Source organism: Ictidomys tridecemlineatus, chromosome 4 (assembly GCF_052094955.1).
Source record: "Ictidomys tridecemlineatus isolate mIctTri1 chromosome 4, mIctTri1.hap1, whole genome shotgun sequence".
Classification (NCBI taxonomy): Eukaryota; Metazoa; Chordata; class Mammalia; order Rodentia; family Sciuridae; genus Ictidomys; species Ictidomys tridecemlineatus.
Window position 1 is genome coordinate 76,590,988 of NC_135480.1, and position 20,168 is coordinate 76,611,155.

Consider the following 20,168-nt stretch of genomic DNA (forward strand, 5'->3'; position numbering starts at 1 on the left):
TTAATACATTACAAACACACTTAGTGCTGGTTTTTATCTTTTTTTCTCTCTCTCTGGCCCTGGTGATAGAAGCCAGGCCAATCTTTTTACCACTGAACAACATTCCAACTCTCTGTGATTTCTCAAATATAACCCAGAGGAAATGTTATATTTAAATTTCTATTATACAACTTTCTCTCAATCCTATTTTCATAGCTGATAATATTTTAACATACTATTTGAAAATATATCTTTCTCTTCTCACAATTGTCTGCCCTTTCTTCTTTATTATCTAGAATACTTTATAATCTTCACTTTTGTCCTGGCCATTTAAATCCTTTCACTCCTGCCAAATTTCTACAAGCCTTTAGAATTGAAAATTGGAATACCAATGATTTATTGGGGGTAATTTGAGAAAAGTAAAAGTGCAGATTCAATTATCTGGCATGCTGATTGGATTTTGAATTTATGAATATGACAAAGGCACAAAAATGAAAAAAAGTAATGATATTGTTTGAAGCAATTTGAGTAAACTTAAATTTGTCAAACGATATCATGATTCAAAAAATGACATATGAACAAAGACTTTTTTTTAATATCAGATTTCTTATCTTTTCTTTCTTTCTTTTTTTTAAATACCAGAGATTACACTCAGGGGCACTTGGCACACTTAACCACTGAGCTTCATATCGGCACTTTTCATATTTTGATACTGATAAGTTGCTGACACTGATCTCAAACCTTGGACCATTCTGCCTCAGTCTCTTGATTCTCTGGGAATACACGCATGTGTCACCACACTTGGTAGCTTTAATATATTTTTAAAGATATGTTTCATCTACACAAATTTTTATATCTAAATATGTTACCAAGTAGTAATTAACTGAATATAACTAATAATAAAATGTTATATGGAAAATATTACATAAATGAGATGTTTCAATAAGTGATTACCTTCAAAAAGCAGTAACTAACATCAAAATAGAGGGGTGCATGCTTGTAATTCAAATTATTCTCGGAGGTTGAGACATAAGGATTCTAAATTTATCCCTGGGTTGAACACCCAGTAGCACAGCTTAGGAAAGGCAGGTTCCCCTTCTTCCAGTGATGACTGAGCTGAGTCTCAAGGAATTAGTAAATCCAAGAGGGTAAAGAGAATACAAAATAATTTTGGCTCATGTAAGTTCATCTTTGACAATGATAACACACACACACACACACACACACACACACACACAAACACACACAATGTCCACATCCTATCTTCAGTGTAATCTCTTCCCCTCTTCTTCATCAGCACAGTGAATATGACCTGCTCTCTCAATACACAATGATCATAAAGGTCCCAAGAAAGGAATCATAAGACTGCCAGGCTATAGGAGAATTTATTTGTAAACAACTGAGTGCACAAGCAAAAACAAAACTTTTTTTTTTTTTACATTGCAAGTAAAGAGGATTGTTATCCACATGATACAGCAATCTTCTCATTATCTTTTCTGAATTTCATTAACACTAAGGTCCCTACATCAATTTGAAATGGTCATAAAGACAGGTAGAAGATGGTAAGAATATCAAACTTACTCAGAGATAAGAGGAATCAAACATTTACTGATTGCCTATCATGTACACTACAGGAATTTTATATACTTCAACTAAAATTTAAATATAGTTCCAGCTATTTGTTCACAGAAGCACTCCTATCCCCAGGATGGTCTATATTTTAATTGTTCTTTCACTGTAAGTGCGAATTAAAATGAAACATTTGATCTTTCCCCAAAGATGTATATCATATGCCCAAATACAGGTTTCATTTCAAAGTAGTGTGCTGCAGTCTGGCTGGGCACAAAATCACGAGCCACTCACAGCCTTGTAGATTCAAACAGCAATTCTTTATTCCTCAACTCACACCAGCACTCTACACATGTTCTGGGGAAATCCATGTTCTGGGCAAAATCCATGTTCTGAATCCCAAATACTCTCTGAATCCCCGAGATCTCAATGGGGACCCAAAGAGCCGGTGTGCCTGAGGCAGCAGGATATGCCCTATTCCCAGCAGGGTACACCTTAAACCTAGAACTGCCCTAAACCCAAGGAGCAGGATACTCCCTAAAACCTGATCCACCCTAAACCTGGATTCACCCTGGTCCTTGAGCAAGGTCACCTTACTCAAGCATATATGCAATGTCACTGCAAATGACCTGGGTCCAAAGGCAAGCCCATTTCCACAATGGAGAGTCCTTCCTCTAAGCAACATGGAGTAGGCTGACAAAGAAATTGCCATGCATCATTCCTACTTGGCAATGGCTCTCAGTAGTAGTGCACTGTGAACTGGGTATCACTGGGCTCTGTGAAGAAAATTGACTTTACTCCAACAGTAGAAGAGGCAGTAAGTGATCAAGGCCATTTTCTTCTTTGAATAATAAATTTGTGGTTTTAAAAGTTAACTATCATATTTTTGCACACTTATACGTAAGTGTGCAATGTCAACTCATGGCATTCAAGATGCTATTTTGCTAAATGTAGGATTCCTTTATTCTCAATTCCTGAGTATCATTTGTCCAGCATCAGGACTTCCTGGTTTCACCACTAAGTAAAACTCAAGATAAGAATAATGAGGGTTCAGCAATCATGTTTCTGAGGAAAAGACAGCTGGCTTCTGTTTTTAACCAGAGGTATCTTTCAAAAATTGTAGTTGTTAGCCAGCATAATGGCACACACCTGAAATCCCAATGGCTCAGAAATCTGAGGCAATAGAATCCCAAGTTCTAAGTCATCTTTAAGCAACTTAATGTGCCCCTAAGCTACTTAGAGTGATCTTGTATCAAAAGGGCTGAAAATTTGGTTTAGTGGTTAAGTGCTTCCTGGGTTTAATGCCTGGTGCAAAAAAGAAAGGAAGAAAGAAAGAAAAAAAAAAAAGAAAGGAAAGTTATTTACTTTTGAAGCTCCAAACTTATCATTTAAACAAAAAAATGCTCTTTCTCACTCACTGCCTTTTCTAATGCTGGAATGAAGTCAATTTTCTTCACAGAATCCAGTGACACCCAGATCATGGTGCATTATTAATATGGTCAATCTAAGATGTCCCTCACCCCTCCAGCCAGCCCTCATTTCTCTGGGCACATTCTTTTCCTGCTGGGCTATGTGCTCCTCCCCTTTCATGCCTCTGTTCTCTCTCTGACCCTCTATCTACTCTCAGCTTCACCAGAGGATTATTTCTTGCCTGTGTTCAAACTCTGGCCAGTCATCACCACACTGCTTTTAGGATCTACCAGTATAACTCACTAACCAGCTTGTTTGTACAGGTCATCACCCCTCTAAAGCATGCTGTGTCATCAGCAGGAAGCACTGTTTAAAGGTTCAGGACCACAACCCCAGAGGGCACCTGAGAAAAAGACCTAAAATGTTTGTCTCCTAACAATACCAGATGTGAGCTTCGAGATATGAACATCCTGTTAACTAAATATTAGGTTTCAGATTAGTTTATAGAATAGTAATAGAACTATTTACTTCCAGTGAAAATCAACAAGATATTATGCAATTTTGAAAAGATCAATCTGAAAATATTAATGCAAGCAGAAGAAAAATACCCTGAACACATTAAACTAACTAATTTAAATAAAACATTTCAAGATTGATACATAGAACAGAGGTAAATCTGTTAATAGAGCATAGCAGCCGACCTCCTGTGTACAAGAGATTTAATTTAAAAAAAAATGGTCTCTCAAAGATTGTACTCTTTGGTTTTCACAAAGATAAGGTTTTATGCAGTTTTCTGATTTACAATAAAATGTACTGACTTAAAAGGATTTCTATACTTTAGCTATCTTCTACAATCCTTTTTTCTTGTCTATCTTCAATCTGAGATCTGGGTGTTTTTAACCTAATAAATGTTACATTGTATGTATATTTTAATGGTATATTCGTGACTCACAGTGTGTGTTAAATATTAAATGAAAAACAATTCTCTACCAAGATACATTTTTTCAAAGGGAAAGATAAACAAATGGGTCTATGCAAAGTAAACATTAACTTTGGTAGATTTTAGTGCAGGACATTCTATAACAAACATATTTGCCATTCCCCTACCCCAGAGCTGTTTAACTTTCAAATTATGAAATTCAAGTTAAGAATTTTAAAAATCTTTTTCAGTGAGACTTTATTATTTCAGCATTTGTTTTTCATTTCACAGGATTTTCAACCAAGTTCTGAGTGCTTAAAACTCTGTGACTAGTCTTTGGGAGATTGGTTAGCAACATCTGCAACACCTGTGGTGGAAGAATTTGCTGTTAACACAGGCAGCAACTGACACAGCTGTCCACACACAACAATTGCATTTGTCAGATGGTCTGCAGCTTTCTCAAGTTTGCCTTGAGGTAGTAACTCTTCCCCAAGCTGTATTTCTTCAAGGAAGACTTTATGAACAGCTTCAGAATCTTTAAGATCCTGTAACTTGAAAAACCCACTCTCTTCTTGGCAAACTTCTGCTTTTCTTTTCATTCCTGAAGTTTGCACTTGAAGTTGGAGGTGCTCTTCCTCTTGCAATTGAAGTAAATGCTGTAGCAGATGATGAGCTCTACATACCCTTGTGGCCCTTGCACTGCTTGGGTTCACTCCTTCACCAGGTACAAGGAGTGCCACTGCCCTGTCCTCAGAGAAGATGGTGGCTGCACTGACAGAGAGAACTGACAGAGAGAGGAACTTTAAAGAATTATTGTTTATGGTAAAGTTCATGTAGTAATTGTTTTTCACTCATCAGGCTTTGCTCTGCTTTAAATACCATAAACTGTAGTTCCCTGAAGTTACCTTCTTAGTCTCCTTTGCTGCTTTCTCTTTCATTGGGATGTGTGTATTTTCTTAGTCCTTAACTCACCATACCTGGTGCTTTGATCTATCATAATTATATTGAGTCCAAAATTGTTATCAAGACATGTCAGAAACTCACAATTCATCTGACTTCTAAATCCTGCTTAGTTTTTCAGCATGTTGTGTTTTTCCTTGTTAACTAAGTACCCAACAGCCCTCATCCTTCCCCTTTGTATTTAGTGTTTTCCTTGCTTCTTCTCCATCAACACACAATCATAAATATGATGCCCAGGAAGAGTGTCAAAAGGCTGCCAGGCTCTTGTGTAATTTTAGTAAATTTTGTTTATAATTAAACTTTCTTTAAGTTTGCAGCTTGTTAAACACAAAATAAGTAGAGATGATAGACTAGTGGAGGAGTAAATAGAATTTGCCAACTGATGGCCTCCATTTTGACAAGAGAAGATGAGGTTATTTTAAAGACAAAGGTCTTTGAAAGACTCGTTTTGTATATAATTTATGGGTTAAAAGAGAACCCAGACATAAGCACAGACATCTAAAATCAACTGATTGTTGGTAAAGGTACCAAAATGAAATATTGTGTTTTTAATTATATGAAGGTTTATTTTTTCATATAGTTTTCCTCTCTGAAAAGTTCTTGAGAGAACAACAGAATATATAAGTTTCATAAGGTGAATGTTGGATAAATGATTTTTTTTTGTAGCAGAGATTGAACCCAGGGGTACTTAACTACTGAGTCATATTTGTGACTGGGTTTCACAAATGTGCTCAGAGGCTTGCTAATTTGTGGAGTCTAGCTTTGAAATTGCAATCCTCCTACCTCTATCTCCAAGCTGCTAAGGATTACAGATTTGTGCCGCTCACTAGGCATGACAGAAAATAGTGAGGCTGAGCTCATTAGTAGAGTACTAAATCTCGGGAACACTGGATTCTGGTGGATGGAACTGAGTATAATTTATTCCCACCACCACTAAAAGAATGATTTAAAAAAATGCCTCATAAGTTTTAAACATGGTCATGAAGCCAAATTATCTCACCTAAGGCTTCTTTTAGTGGAAGAATTGATGACAAATTTTAAGCAAAAAACAGTAAGCCTATATTCCATATATATAGTAATTTTTCATATAATAGAGTGCATCCTCAAAGAAAAGTAACAGTTTAAAGTATTTGGAAACATAACTTTTTAAAATTATATTTCTCATCTGCAGCTCTTCCCATCATAAATTGGAGATTATGTTTTCATTGCCATCCTTCACCGTTTTCTAAGTCATTACAAAATTACATTGTTGACACTGTTTTTTTTTTAATGTGGTTATAAATCACTCAAAATATAGTTTCTGTGGGGGGGGGGCTTCTAAAAATCATGCAGTTCACATATCCTTTCTGATCTGTTAAAAAGAGAAAGCTGAACACATGTGATACGAAAAGGCTAAAAATGAGATTCGTTTTTCCAACTCAAAGTAACTGTATGCCCCCTAGCCTTCAGTTTCCCCAACTGCCAAGGCTACTCTTTCAAAATCACTCTTCCACCCTGGGTTCCAAAATCAGTCGCGCTTGGGCATATGGCTACATTCACATCCATAGTCTTATTGTTATGTTTCTAGTGACCAAATGCGATCATGAAAGGGATGTCCATGGTCTACAAGTTTGCATAAAAATCTCCATATGCAAGCAAGACTTATAAGGTGGCCAATTTCAGGACACTCTGAAGGCTGGGCCTATGTATGACATAAGACTTCAGCTTCTTCTGAGAAATCTTATGAAGGTGGAATGGCTTTGTTATCCCAGTGGTGCCAGATTCCATCCACTGTGAGGTGTGCCAGCAAATCCATTTCCTCCTTAACACAACACATAGCCTTTTCAGTTTAACCCTCCAAACAGGTTTCTGATCATCACCTTCTTGCTCCACATTTGAATAACCTGAGACTCCTTCCTCTAGGTGGTCCTCTTGGAATAGCAGCTCAGATTCCACCTCAGTCTTACCTGTGCTTCTATTTTTACCTCTATTCTCGAGTATGGGGCATAACAGTCACCTGGCAGAGCAGTGGGGGGTGCCACAGGAAACAGGAGAAACCAAAGGTGAGGTGTGGCTGCCTTCTCCTTTGGAACAAAATGCAACCACTTTGAACTGGCACGTTTTTTCTTCATTGGATGTGGATTTGTAAGAAAGTGAACAGACTTGCTTAGTTGAGGAGGGCTCAGGGATCTGACTGACTGCTGAGACAAAAGTCTGCATCCCATCTTCAACACTTCTCAGTCTTCTGCAATTCATGGGTCTACTCATGGTGTGGGGCCACCCACCTGGGAACCCTTTTTCATCTTGCATACCACCAAGATTGTATAACTGTTGAACCAACAGCACATCTCAGGAAGGAGCCTTTAAACCCATGGCCCTTTCAGAGACTTTCAGATGCAGCCCATAAAAGATTATGAATCTGGAAATCACCTATTACTTGACTTTTATTAAAATTATTTATTAGTATTTTCTTCCTTTGTTATTTGCATTTTGGGAAGTAATCTTAGTGCTATACTGGTATTTGTTGATATAATTTTATTGGTTAATTAATCCACTCTTTCACTTTATTTGAATCATGTATTACCTTCTTTTATTTAAGAGAAAGAGAGAGAGAGAGAGAGAGAATTTTTTAAATATTTATTTTCTAGTTTTCATCGGACATAATATCTTTGTTTGTATATGCTGCTGAGGATTGAACCCGGGCCACACGCATGCCAGGTGAGCATGCTACCACTTGAGCCACATCCCCAGTCCATGTATTACCTTCTAAGAATTGCATTTTGGATAATAAAAATATGGTAGTACTACCCTTCTGATCTTGGAATTGGAGTCTAGGGGCAATAAGTAAATATCAATTTGAGGAGAATTTGTTGAATATTAGAAGATAGCATAGTATACTTGGAGTGTGGAATAAGAGAAACTATCCTGGTATATGGAGGCAGGATGACTTTGTTGAAAAACCTTTGAACTGAGATATGATGAATGACTAGGACTTGCAGAAATTATCTGTCAGATACCTAGATCTATCCAGCTAGGTCAGACTTGAGAGAAATCTAATCACTTTAGCTGCGTTCTGTTCATTAAGAAGCTAAGATATAAATCATTTCATCCTTCTGCCACAGGTTTGATTTAAAAAATGTATATTAAACTCATAGGTTGCATTGTTGATGAGCCTTGACAGTTTTATACTAAGTGAGAAAAGATACAAAAACAACACATATCCATTTTCATGAACTTTCTGAAATACACAAATCCATAAAAACCTAAACAGTTAAGAGAATTCCAGGTAGTGCAAAGTGGGAATGAGTGGGAAGTTAATGTTAATAGGTATTGAATTTCTTTGAAGGGACTGAAAAATAACCTCAAATCATTTAATGGTGGTTTCACAACACTTTATTAAAATAAAATTTAATGAACAAATTTATAAATTCAATGTGGTTATCACAATTTATGGCCTTAAAATGATTATACTTCCTTAAGTTAAAACAGACCCCCAGACATCATGTGTAGGCATGTAACATAACTTCCAAGAACACAGTTTCTTCAGACTTGGGCATTCACCAACAAATTATCATAGTTTTTTGAATTTTCTCAGTTTTTTCTCTCATTTTTACAAATTTCTTTCTTTATTTTTTCTTTCCTCATTACTGTGGATGAACACAGACTCACACAAGTTAGGAAAGTGCTCTACTACTGACCTTCAACTGTCCTTTGACCCCCATTTTTATCTCTATTTTAAATTTCCATTCTGTCCTCAAAACTTGTGGTCCTCCTGCCACAGCTTCCTGTGTAGCAAAGATTAAGGGCATGTGAAACCATGCCTAAAAAAATCTCAATTTTATGGAGAACCAAAGACAAAAAAAGGAGTTAGAGGGGATGTGAAGGAAGAAGAAAAGAAACTGTAAATGAGGGAACCTCGGCAAATATCATAGAAGCTCAGAGTTTCATTTTCATAATCAAGAAATACTCCAACTCGACCTGCAGGCCTTTGCAAATAATGAATTAAAGATGGGGAGTTGGTGGAGAGAATACAGTGATTGTTCTTCTTTGAGGAAAATAAGACAAAACCTTTCTTAAATTCAAAACTGTCACTTGTAAAATCTTTACAAACACCTATAATCCAGTTGGAGGTGTTCCCCACATCCACCTCCCAATAGTGTTTACCAGAGTTAAAAGCCTCAACACCCCATATAACATAACTCTCCAGTGTCTGGGGATTTTCAGTTGCACCATCACCTCCAAATATCCTATTTCTGATTTCATCAGGAAGACTCATATAGCGATTGGCCCATCCTTGAATAAGTCTATTGTGTACTGCAAAAAAAAAAAAAAAAAAATCAGATCAGTAAATGGTGTCTGCATGCCTTGGGCAAAGATTATCTACCTAATCAATCTCTTTATTGACTCCTCCTTAAAGAAACTCTAGAGAGTAGAGAGATTTCAAACTCAATCATGTATGAAGAATGGTTCCTATGCCCTCATTAGCACCCAGAAATCTTTAAATTATTTTGGAAATCAAAAGAAAACTGAAGGTATTCTCTGCTATATGAAGGGGGATTTAATATCTACCTTTGGATGGTTTGTTTCAGAAAAAAACCCAAAAGTCCTTTTTTCTTTAATTGAAATCTCTTCTTGAGTTGTTTTTAATACCATTAATAAGTAGACATCACTTTGCTATGATTGTGCCCGCTTCATTATCACACATCAAATAATTTGAGGAAAAGCAACCACCTGTACCCTTTACTGAAAAGAATCTCTGAATTACATTATCTACTGAGAACATACATTCAATGAAAGTTGGATTTCAGCCTTCTGATATCTAGACTCTTCTCTAGTGGGGCACAAACATGTCTGGGTCATGTTCAAAGATCACTTACCTTTCAATTGTTTTGATTTCCATCTCATGGTATTAAAATTGTTCCATTTATGAGAAATTTAGTCATTTTTTTGGTTTATTAAAAACTTATATTTTATAAATAGTAATTATTATTTGCTCATTGCACATCATAAATACACTTGAATATATAATAGATTGAAAACCACAAATATCATATTTAAATCTTCAAAATTAGAATAAACTGAAATAACACAATATATTTATGGCTACTCTGAGAAGTAAGCATTGTATTGCTTAATAGCCACAAAACACCAATAATATTCCTTCTCTTGTACTGTTTGTATCATAATTAAAATATGTATCTGAACTACAAGTTAACCAATGTGGTCTAGATCATTGTATTATGACCAGACAGGAAAAGAAGATATAAATGTTTCATTTCAAAAAATTAAAAATGGAAAGCATCTTTTTTGAGGAACCTACTAAAATAATTGAACCTGAATGCCACAGGGCCCATTCCTACCTCGGAACTTGTTTAGCATATCCAAGATTCCAGTGATGTGTAATGAAGAGAGCTCTGGGTTCACTGGCTGGAGCTTCTGCATCTCCAGCAACTCGATTCTGTAAAGAATGACATCAGTTACACTTTCAAACCAAAGATCAAACACAAAATCATTACAAAATTACCACTTTTAATCCAAGATATTGTAGAAATTGCCCATGTTGGTGAATTAGGTATACATTTTATTCAACACTTTGGGGATTGTATAATACTTTTTTTTTTCTAAATCAGATGCACTAATATCCAGTCTTTATTCTTCTCAAACATTATCAAACTTAAAAAAAATTGCCATCCCCTCCCTGTATTTCTGAATCAACCTTGAGAAATGCAAAGATCCTGGATATCATACAGAAAGCAGATTGTTCAACTTTTGGGACTTTTGGTCCACAGAGGTCACCAATGATACAGTCATTGGTTTATAAATGGGAAAGTTCCTTGAGCCAGCAACTTTCATCTTCTCTGCCCATGGAGGGAATCTAGTACAGCCTGGTAGCACTGATCCTGAGGGTTCTTAGGCAGGCCTTCCCCTCTGAAAAAGGATTTTGCCATGATGAAACAGGATCTGGTCATTGTTACTCATGATAATGAAGCTCCCCTCCTTTTCCTATCCTAGGGAGAATTATTCTTTCCTATCTTGTTTATATTCTACCTCACTAGAATTGGATTCTTTTGTGTGATACCTTGTGAAAATCTCCTTAGGTTTATTGGGACTGGGCTGGAGTCCATAGAAGGAATGGGTGCAACAAAGCCCAGAACACCAAATCATTCTTAGGTATAGTTGAATTCATCCACAAAAGGACATTTTTGAGACCAAGGAACATATTACCTCAGAGCTTCTTTTCAAACAAAATATTAAATATCTACAGACAAAGATGTTAATAACTGAAAACAAAAATCTCTCTTCTTCAAGATAAAAACAAGTTTCTCATAAACCAGAGATTACTACATAAAACTCACCTTCCAAATATGTCCCCTAAGTCCTAAAAGGAAAAAAAGAAACAAATAATATTAATAAAGTGAACACTGTTTTCTGCATTTTCTCTGGTGCTTTGTTCTCTCTCTCTCTCTCTCTCTCTCTCTCTCTCTCTCTCTCTCTCTGTGTGTGTGTGTGTGTGTGTGTGTGTATGTGTGTGTATGAGTGTTTATGTGTGTGTGTAACATTTTTTCTCTGAGTAATCACGTTAGACTATGTTAATACCAAAGCCAAAATTAAATGTGAAAGACAGCCTTGGTGTGCACTGAGAAGGATGGAGCTTACAAAGGATATGTGCACTGATGCAACAGGACCTAGTTTCCAGTGTCACTTGACTCCTGTCTTAGTTCCCAAAACATATTTGACCATCTCTGAAAATTAAAACTAAACAGGGACCTATTTGAAAAATAGTGCATTGTAAGTGATAAACAAACTCTGTACATCTTGTCTAAGAGAGCGGCAAAGCCTCAGCTGCTTTTGGGCAGGAGAATAGAGTGTGATAATGGAGTTGGGAAACATAAACTGAATATTTCCTCAACAAAATTAACTTTCCTATGATCACTAAGTTTTGGATAATTCGCTGTGGGTATCATAGTCTTAATGATAGAAGAATTTTGTCTTATTTACCTTCTAAATGACTTACAGTCTCTCAAGATTAACAGAATATACAGAGACAAGTGATTGAACAATGATAGGTATAAAGGATCTCCTGTCACTCAGCTCAGCACAGTGGGGTCTGCAGACAACATTGCCCAGACAAGAATTCCTCTCTCAGGAAAAACCCTCCTTGGTCACCTGGAGCAACTCCATGTCAGATTTGTGGAACAACTCCGTCAGCTCTCTGTACATTTCCTTCAGCTTTTCCCTGTGTTGGGCCATTCTGATCGCACTGTCTCTGAGTTGCTGTAAAATTTCCTGTGCTTCTCTTTCTAGTGTCTCCAGTTGAAATCTCTCCTCTTCAAGGAGAAACTGATGCATCATTTGATATTGAACTTTGATCATGTTCCTCCTTAAAACTACATAGTCCTGCAGATATATTCATTAAAAAAGATTACATTCAAAAGAAAATGTAAAACTTCAAATATTATTGTCTTAACATCAAGCAAGTACTTCATATACTTTCCACCTACCTGATGCCTGCAAAGTGTCTTAAATATTTACTAGTACTGTCTACTGGGCTTTCTACTTTTTGTCTCTCTCCTGATTAAATCAAGATCTCTGCAGGATACCAGCCTATCTCCCTATGATGCCACTTCAGTGTTCTTAATGAATTATTTCTTCTTTACCTCAATCTTCTCTTTTATTTTTGTTCCTTTGTCTGATTCTTCCACATATTTTAAAATATTTATATACACACAGTTTTGTGAATTTAAAAAATATTCCACTTTGCCAATAGCTGAAAATCTATTTCTCTTCCAACTCTAAAACTAAGACTGTCTTATTCTCAGTGTCTGGGAAGATTTATCCAAATCTCCAAAGTTGTACAAGAAAAAACAGTCAGACCTCATTCACCCTATATACTAGTATTCTTAACACTAGCTTGTGTTGTCCACTACATTTTTAATATTACTGGATGTCAATGCCTTGTCTGAGAGGAAAACACTATCCTTCAATATTAGCTCCAATTCAGCTGATAGCATCGTTTTAATGTGCATAAAAATAAAACCTTTTCAAACTTACCACAAAGGACTCAGATTTTCTAATTTCTTTATTTAGATTATCTTGCATCTCCTGAGACTTTTGCCATAAAGGATCCATTTTCTTTACAATTTTCTCCTGCAAAATTACCATAGGCTTTAGTGATTGGGAAGACAGTCTTGTAGGCTTCATCTTTTGTGAGCTAGAATAAAGCTGTGTTTGCTAGAACAGTAATCTTGAGTTTTAGAGAGTCAATTTTTACAAAATAGTACAAATTAATTTTACTATTAATTTTACTATTGGGTAAAGTAGAAGAGAAAAATAAGATTTTTAAAGGAGTCCATAAATAATACAATCTATTTTCCAAGAAAGCAGTTTTTATATAGTGTCACTATAAAAGGGTTTAGGCCTCAGTTACAGAAGTTCATGTTCCTAGTGCTAGCCATCTGCTGTACTGATGCTCAATTTTACACATTTGGACAATATATTTACTTTTTAATTTGTTTTTTGGTACTGGATACTGAAAAAAATTTTCACACATAGTACTCAATAATTTACCTCTGCACTATATCCCAGCCCTTTAAAAAAAGAAAAGAAGGAGAGTGTCTTGCTAAGATGCCCAAGTTGGCCGCAAACTTAGCATCCTCCTGCCTACATTTGCTGAAGAGCTAGAATTATTGGCATAGCCACCATGTCCTGTTTTTTAAACAATATTTCTTGAGGAAATTCCCTTCATGAGCATTTAACTTACTTATGATTTTAGTGTCAAATTGATCAGCATTTATGCAGCACATTTTCACAGAAACATCACCACCTCTACCATCTGCATGCTTATCTGCCTCATTATCATGAGTCTTCATTCTTCTCTTTGATCTGTACCCTACAGGTTCTAAGTTACATCACTCACCCTGTTCTCCTCTGCCATGCAGGCAACTGGGCTGTAGCTATGAACCGCATGTTCAGGTGATTCAGAGCAGGGTGCAGAGAGCAGGATCTTGTCCACCTCACAGAAGAGCCCCTTTGTCTCCCCATTTCTCCTGCAGAGCTGCTCCCCAGAGCTGCTGACAGAGCGAGGTCTGGCCTGTCTGGTGTGAGAGGCCAGCTTCTTGAGGGCAGTGTTGGTCCTGGAGTCTGTCTTCTCTGCTATTTTTCTGCACTCAGGGCAGCACCTGGGTGTTTGGGCTTCCTCCCAGCAGAAGTAGAGGCAGGGTCGGCAAAAGGTGTGTCCACAGTCTATAGTAATGGGTTCTAAGAAGTAATTCATGCAAACGGTGCATGTGAGTGCACTCTGGAAGTCTTGCAAGGTATGAGAATCCATGTTTCTGAAACCAAAAATATAGAGGGTGGAGCGACAGGAAAGTGGGAGACAAGAGAGTGTTATCCTTCTATCTTGAAGAAAAAATTACAATTATAAAAGGGCTTTGGTCACTGCTTTTTCAGTAGAGTCATGCATAATCTTTCGATTAACTTCCTGCAATACAAACCTAGATATAAAAACTATAGACAGGTTGAGTACCTTCTATGACACAAATGACAAAATGAGATGAGCATGATCTAGATTTAAAAAAAAAACAACTTTCTCATTAATTTGGGCAAGTTTAATACTGGGACAAATAAAGTTTAGGATGATTTCAGACTTACTTACATTACGTGTTTGCTCTGGATACCCATGTAAAATCAATCTCTCTCTCTCTCTCTCTCTCTCTCTCTCTCTCTCTCTCTGATTCAATGACTATAGTAAATGTAAAGACAGTCTTTATGACATATGTCTATGCTTTCCACCTCTCAACCCATAGATGTACTTTTCTAAAGACAATTAAAAGTAAGTTTAATTCATTTGAAGATTGTTTGACTTAATCACTGTTGGCTTCAACTTACAACACCCGAAACTACAAACAGGTAAATTTATGCTTCAAACCATAACTAACCAATATATTTCAAAAAAGAAAATGAAAGTGGGAAGTATCAATGCACCTCTTAACCAGCTATTTTGGAGGCTGAGGCAGGAGGATTAAAAGTGTGAGGCCAAATTCAGCAATTTATTGGCATACTGTCTCAAAATACAAAATAAAGGGTTGCAAATGTAAGTCAATTGTAGAGAAATCCTGTCTTCAATCCTTATTACCAATAAGAAATGAATTAAGTTTTAAATTGAAAATTAGAATATAAATTCTGGGGATGTAATCAGTGGGAGAGCACTTGCCCAGCATTTGTAATGTCCTGAGTTTTAGCCCAAGGACTGAATAGGAAATTAAAAAGAAAATTTCTATTACTTCTCATTAAAGAAAATAATATTTCTCAGAATCAGTTCTGAACATCAGAGTACCTTCATATTTTCAGAAGATGGATGCACATTCTACAGTAATAATCAGCAATAATTCATCCATTGTTATTTAAATAAAATCAACAGGAAACCCCAGTGCAGTGGCACATGCCAACTATTCCAGCTGTTGGGGAGACTGAGGCAAAGGGACACTAAGTCCAAGGCCAGCCTGGGCACCTCAGTGAGGCCATTTCAAAATGAGTTGTAATACAGTGGTAGATTAGCCCTGAGTTCAATCCCCAATACCAAAAAAAAAAAAAAAATGGTGACAGTGAGAGTGAGAGAGCATTAATTAACAATGGTAACCATGGTGCTTTCCTCTCCAGAGACTACCCTTCAGTTTAGAGATGCATTGATGATCAATTCATCTTAATTTCTAGTTTTTTTATCCAGTGATCAAGCTTCCCACTTGAAAAACTCTACAAGTTTGTTGCATCCACTGGGGTACTTGTCAAATCTAGATTGCAAACTGAAGGTTTTAAAGGGACAGCAAATAAAACTTTCACATCAAGAGTTTTACAACCAAATCTATACCTTAAAATTCTAAGCCAACCATGGTGGCACACACCTTTAATCGCAGCGGCTCTGGAGCCTGAGGCCAGAGGATGGAGTGTTCAAAGCCTGCCTCAGCAAAATCTAGGAACAAAGCAACTCAATAGGACCCTGTCTCTAAAAAAAATACAAAATATGGCAGGTGACATGGCACAATGGATGAGTGCCTCTGAATGCAATGTTTGGTACTCACTAAAAAAAAAAAAAGATCTAAATATATTCGCATAATAATATTACATGCTAAAATATGTTGAACATTTTAAGCATTATATGGGTTCTAAATTTGATAAAACTGCAAAAATATTTCATTTCAGACCTGGAAAATCTAATAAAACACAAGGTAATAGAATAAAAATTATTCAGATAACTTTACAGAGACAAATATTTTTAAAAAGGTATGTATATATATCAGCAAAAACAAAGAAGGTTTTTTACTTGGACAAACCCAATTAAGTTGAAAAGTAAATTCAAACAATTTTTAGGAAAGAAAGTAAACTGAAAAGCCTTTCTTCTAAGTATCCAACTCACCAGAGTCTGCTCTAAGAAAACTCACGTCTGGAAGTGAGGAAAATTTGTCAGTAACACTCAGGTCTTCAAAGCTCAGCAGCTGAAAATTTGAGCTGCTCCTTACAGAAACCTCAGAGGAAGAACCATTCTCCAGAGAAGTGCCCTACTTAAATACCTGATACTCACCTAAGACCACACCCACTATAGATAACCTCTTCTAAAAGTGCTGGATTACACTATGAGATCACAGTGATTGGCTTTATATAATAGAGTAAACAACTTTGATGAGATTTGGGGTAAGACACAAGAAAGTTCACATGACTTAGGTTTTCCAAAGAGACATTTTAACTGAAACAATTATTTTATTAAATAATACTTTGTTTTACAACAATAACTTCTCAATTAAGAAAACATTGATTTATTTTTCTACTGGTGTTTAAAGTTTGAAATATCTGATTGATTTTGATTTCTTGCTTTTCTGTTACTTCTTTTGTTTTTGTTTTTTTGTTTCTCTCTCTCTCTCTCTCTCTCTCTCTCTCTCTCTCTCTCTCTCTCTCTCTCTCTCTCTCTCTCTCTCTTTGGTACTCCTTACCACTGAACCAACAGTGAAAAACATTGTATGACACAGTGATGCACCCATTTGACCTCAGCTATGGAAATGTAGTTAAGTGGTAGAGTATCATCAAAAGTATTAAGGAAATAAGGCTTCTCAAACCTACACTAAATTGGGGGTAAATTTTTTCTATTCAATTAAAGAAATGTTTAGTTAACCAAAAGCAGACCTGTGGCAGAGTTAAGTTTAGGACTTTCTTTTGTTATAAACTGGGATGGAGCTTGGCAGTGTGGTAGATGTAAACTTTCAAGCTCATCCACTTTGTGTTTCTTTGGCATCTACCAAAGTTCTGTTTTTTAAAAAACCCAAGTGTCATAGGTAATTTCATAAGGAGAAAGATCTGCCCTAAATCCGATGGATTGTATTTTTTAAAGTTTCAGATAAGAAAATGATAAGATACACACTCAAACACACACACACTCACACACGCACACACACATAAACACAGCCATATTGTACTAAGAATGATGAAATAATAGAAATCAACATGTTAGAGGAATAATGAATGATTCTGCTTCCAGTAAAGCTTCAGAATTATTCTTCAGTGTTTTTCTTGTTCTCAAGTATTTTTCCTGTTCTCAATTGTTTGATTATATATATTTTTTTGTTCGTTCATAATATTGGAAACTGGTTCCAGTGGTGCTTTGCCACTGGGTTATATCTCCAGCCTGTTAAAGTTATTTATTTTGAGACCAGGTCTTACTAGGTTGCTTACAATCTCACAAAATAGCTGAGTCTGGCTTCAAACTTGCAATTCTCTGTCTCAGCCTATTGAGTTGATGGGATTAAAGGTGTGTAGCACCAAGCCAATCTCTAGTCCTCAGTCTTAAGTAACACCCTGGTTTCAGGTTTTTAGAGATGGAAAATATTAATGAGAAGCTTAATTAAGTTCTTCTATACTTGATTTTCTGAGTTAATCCCAAGACATAGTTAGGTTACTAGGTAGTCTTGAGCTCTTTATTCTCTTCTAGATTAATTTTTAAATCTTCTTTTTTTTCAAGCTTAATTTCATTCTTAAAAAATTAATTTCTCCATAATTTTAGCACTTCAGAAAGGTGTTATGAATATTAAAAAGGCCAGGATTAATGCATTACCTGGGGCACAGTAAGCACCCTGTAAACTTTTACCTATCATTAAGACAGCAAAATATCCTAAAATACTTTAAAATCATTTATTTACAAATACAAAATTTGTTATAAAATGTATAATCAGTTTATAACAAAGAACTAGAGCAGCATTTCTTATTTTTTTATGGCAACAAAGACCCCTGGAGATGGTCTTGTGAGGTATTTATGAAATGGGATCATCCTTTTTTGGTTATGAATCTGAATCTCCCCACACTGAGCACATGTGGGGCAGTAAGCCTCTGTTGTCAGTGTGGATGGGCTGCTCACTCACACACTCTCCACAGGGGAAAATGAGAATCAAATAACCCATGGGCAAAAAATTGTAATCTGCTTTTAAAAAGAAGGTACAGTTTTTTGGCTATGAGTGAGGCACTTTTCTCAGGATTGGCAGTTTGTCTTGGTGGAGAATCAATAGACTTGAATGGCAGTTACTTTGGGAGCTGATTTCAAAATACTGAATTAATGCTTAACCTAGTCCCACTTAACCTAGACCCTTCTTTTGTCAACACTTATGGATGACTGAGCACTAAGCACATACATAGTCTTTGATTTAAGCTACAATAAAAACATTGTCTACTGGGTGTCAGGGCAGCTGTGCAGTAAATCCTTGTTTTTCCATCACTGATTTTTGGCTTGTTATGACATTAACTAGATTCAATTGTCAGGACCAAAAACAAATATGCAAGTACATACATAAATGCTGTATTAGTTCAAAGAAGTGGTGCATTCCCTCAAATTTCATGATTAAATTAATATCTCCTGCAAATTGATCATTTAATGTGGGCTGCTTTCAGTGTAATTGAAGATTTTTGTTGATTAGTATATATGGAGAATTTAGCCATTGTCCAACATGGTGAGTATATTTAATAATAATACATTGTGTGTTTGGAAAATAGTATAGCAGTGGATGTCAAGTATTTTATTTATTTATTTATTTACTTGCTTACTTACTTATACATCATACATACATACATACCAAGGATAGAACCCAGTGGAACTTAACCACTGATCCAAGTCCCCAATATTTTTTTTTAAAAAAAAATTAAAACAAGGAGCATTCGTTAGGGCCTCACTGTGTTACTGAGGCTGACTTTGAACTTGTGACTCTCTGGCCTCAGCCTCTTCAACAGCTGTGATTATAAGCCTGCACCACCATGCCTGGAGGATGTTAAGTATTCTTATTACAAAATAGCTATGTGATGAATAGGTTATGCATAGATTAATTAGATAGGTTTGGTGATTTCACAATGTGTCTGTACTTCAAAGTATCATGTTTACATGAGTTTATATGATTTTATTGGCCAAATAAAAATATAAGATCAAATTTAAAAGTTTTGTGAAATAGATTATGTAACACTGTGCTGCATTTGATTTTTTTTGAGAGAGAATTTAGTAATTTTTTTTTTAGTTTTTGGTGGACACAACATCTTTATTTTATTTGAATGTGGTTCTGAGGATCAAACCCAGCGCCTCACGCATGTCTGGCGAGTGCGATACCACTTGATCCTCATTCCCAGCCGTGCATTTGCTTTTTAAAAGAAAAATTTTTATATACTGCCTCACTGTATTGCTCAGGTAGCCTCTAATTCCTTTGAACTACAGGCACACACTATGATACCCACCATATATTGCTCTTAAAATATTAATGTTTAAGCATGACAGCCTCTGCCTATAATTCAGCTACTATGGAAGTTGAGGCAGGAGGAATATACAGTCCAGGCAAGGCCTAAATTACTTAGCCAGGCCCTAAGTAATTTAGGAGACCCTCTCTCAAAACAAAATAGAAATAGTTCTGGGAACATGGATCAGTGGTTAGTACTCCTGGGAAAGAAAATTTTCAGAACCATAAGTAAATAAACAAATACATATATAAATGTTGGATTAGTTCAAAGAAGTATATCACTCCCTCAAATTACATGATTAAGTGTTGATGTCTAATGGAAATTGAGAGTTTAATGTCAGCTGCTTTCACTATAATTGAAGTCTTTTTGTTTGTTAGTATGTATTTTATTCAGTGACTGATAAATTGGAATGCATTCTTTTATTCCTTACTTAGTAACAACATGTTCTAGGCATCAAGGATAGACCACTAAAAAAGCAGACGAATCTATGGAAACGAACTGCTCTCGGGAAAGAGCAAATATCTATTTCTAGAGCAAGGCATTAAATAGATAGGGTAAGGAATAATCACTTACCTTCAATAAGGTTGAGTATTATGAA

The 20,168-nt window shown here is 36.0% G+C and overlaps 1 protein-coding gene across 1 annotated transcript; it reads right to left on the reverse strand.

Annotated features, from left to right (window-relative positions):
* Positions 1–4,206: 4,206 nt before the first annotated feature.
* Positions 4,207–14,144, reverse strand: LOC144376687 (tripartite motif-containing protein 64-like). The gene is made up of 7 exons (XM_078044947.1): positions 13,734–14,144; positions 12,869–12,964; positions 11,984–12,214; positions 11,173–11,195; positions 10,177–10,274; positions 8,981–9,130; positions 4,207–4,661 (listed from the first exon to the last, which is right to left on the reverse strand). The coding sequence occupies exons 1-7, from the start codon at positions 14,142–14,144 to the stop codon at positions 4,207–4,209; spliced, it is 1,464 nt and encodes a 487-aa protein (XP_077901073.1).
* Positions 14,145–20,168: the final 6,024 nt, after the last annotated feature.

Bases quoted from the DNA above. Each gene is read 5' to 3' on its own strand.
- LOC144376687 (XM_078044947.1), bottom strand. From the start codon at position 14,144: ATGGATTCTCATACCTTGCAAGACTTCCAGAGTGCACTCACATGCACC. The intron at 11,196-11,983 runs GTGACCAAGGAG...TTTTCCTTTTAG, and splicing joins CTGACATGGAGTTGCTCCAG to GACTTAGGGGACATATTTGG. The intron at 4,662-8,980 runs GTAAACACTATT...TCTCTCTGTCAG, and splicing joins TGTTGAGGCTTTTAACTCTG to TTCTCTCTGTCAGTGCAGCC.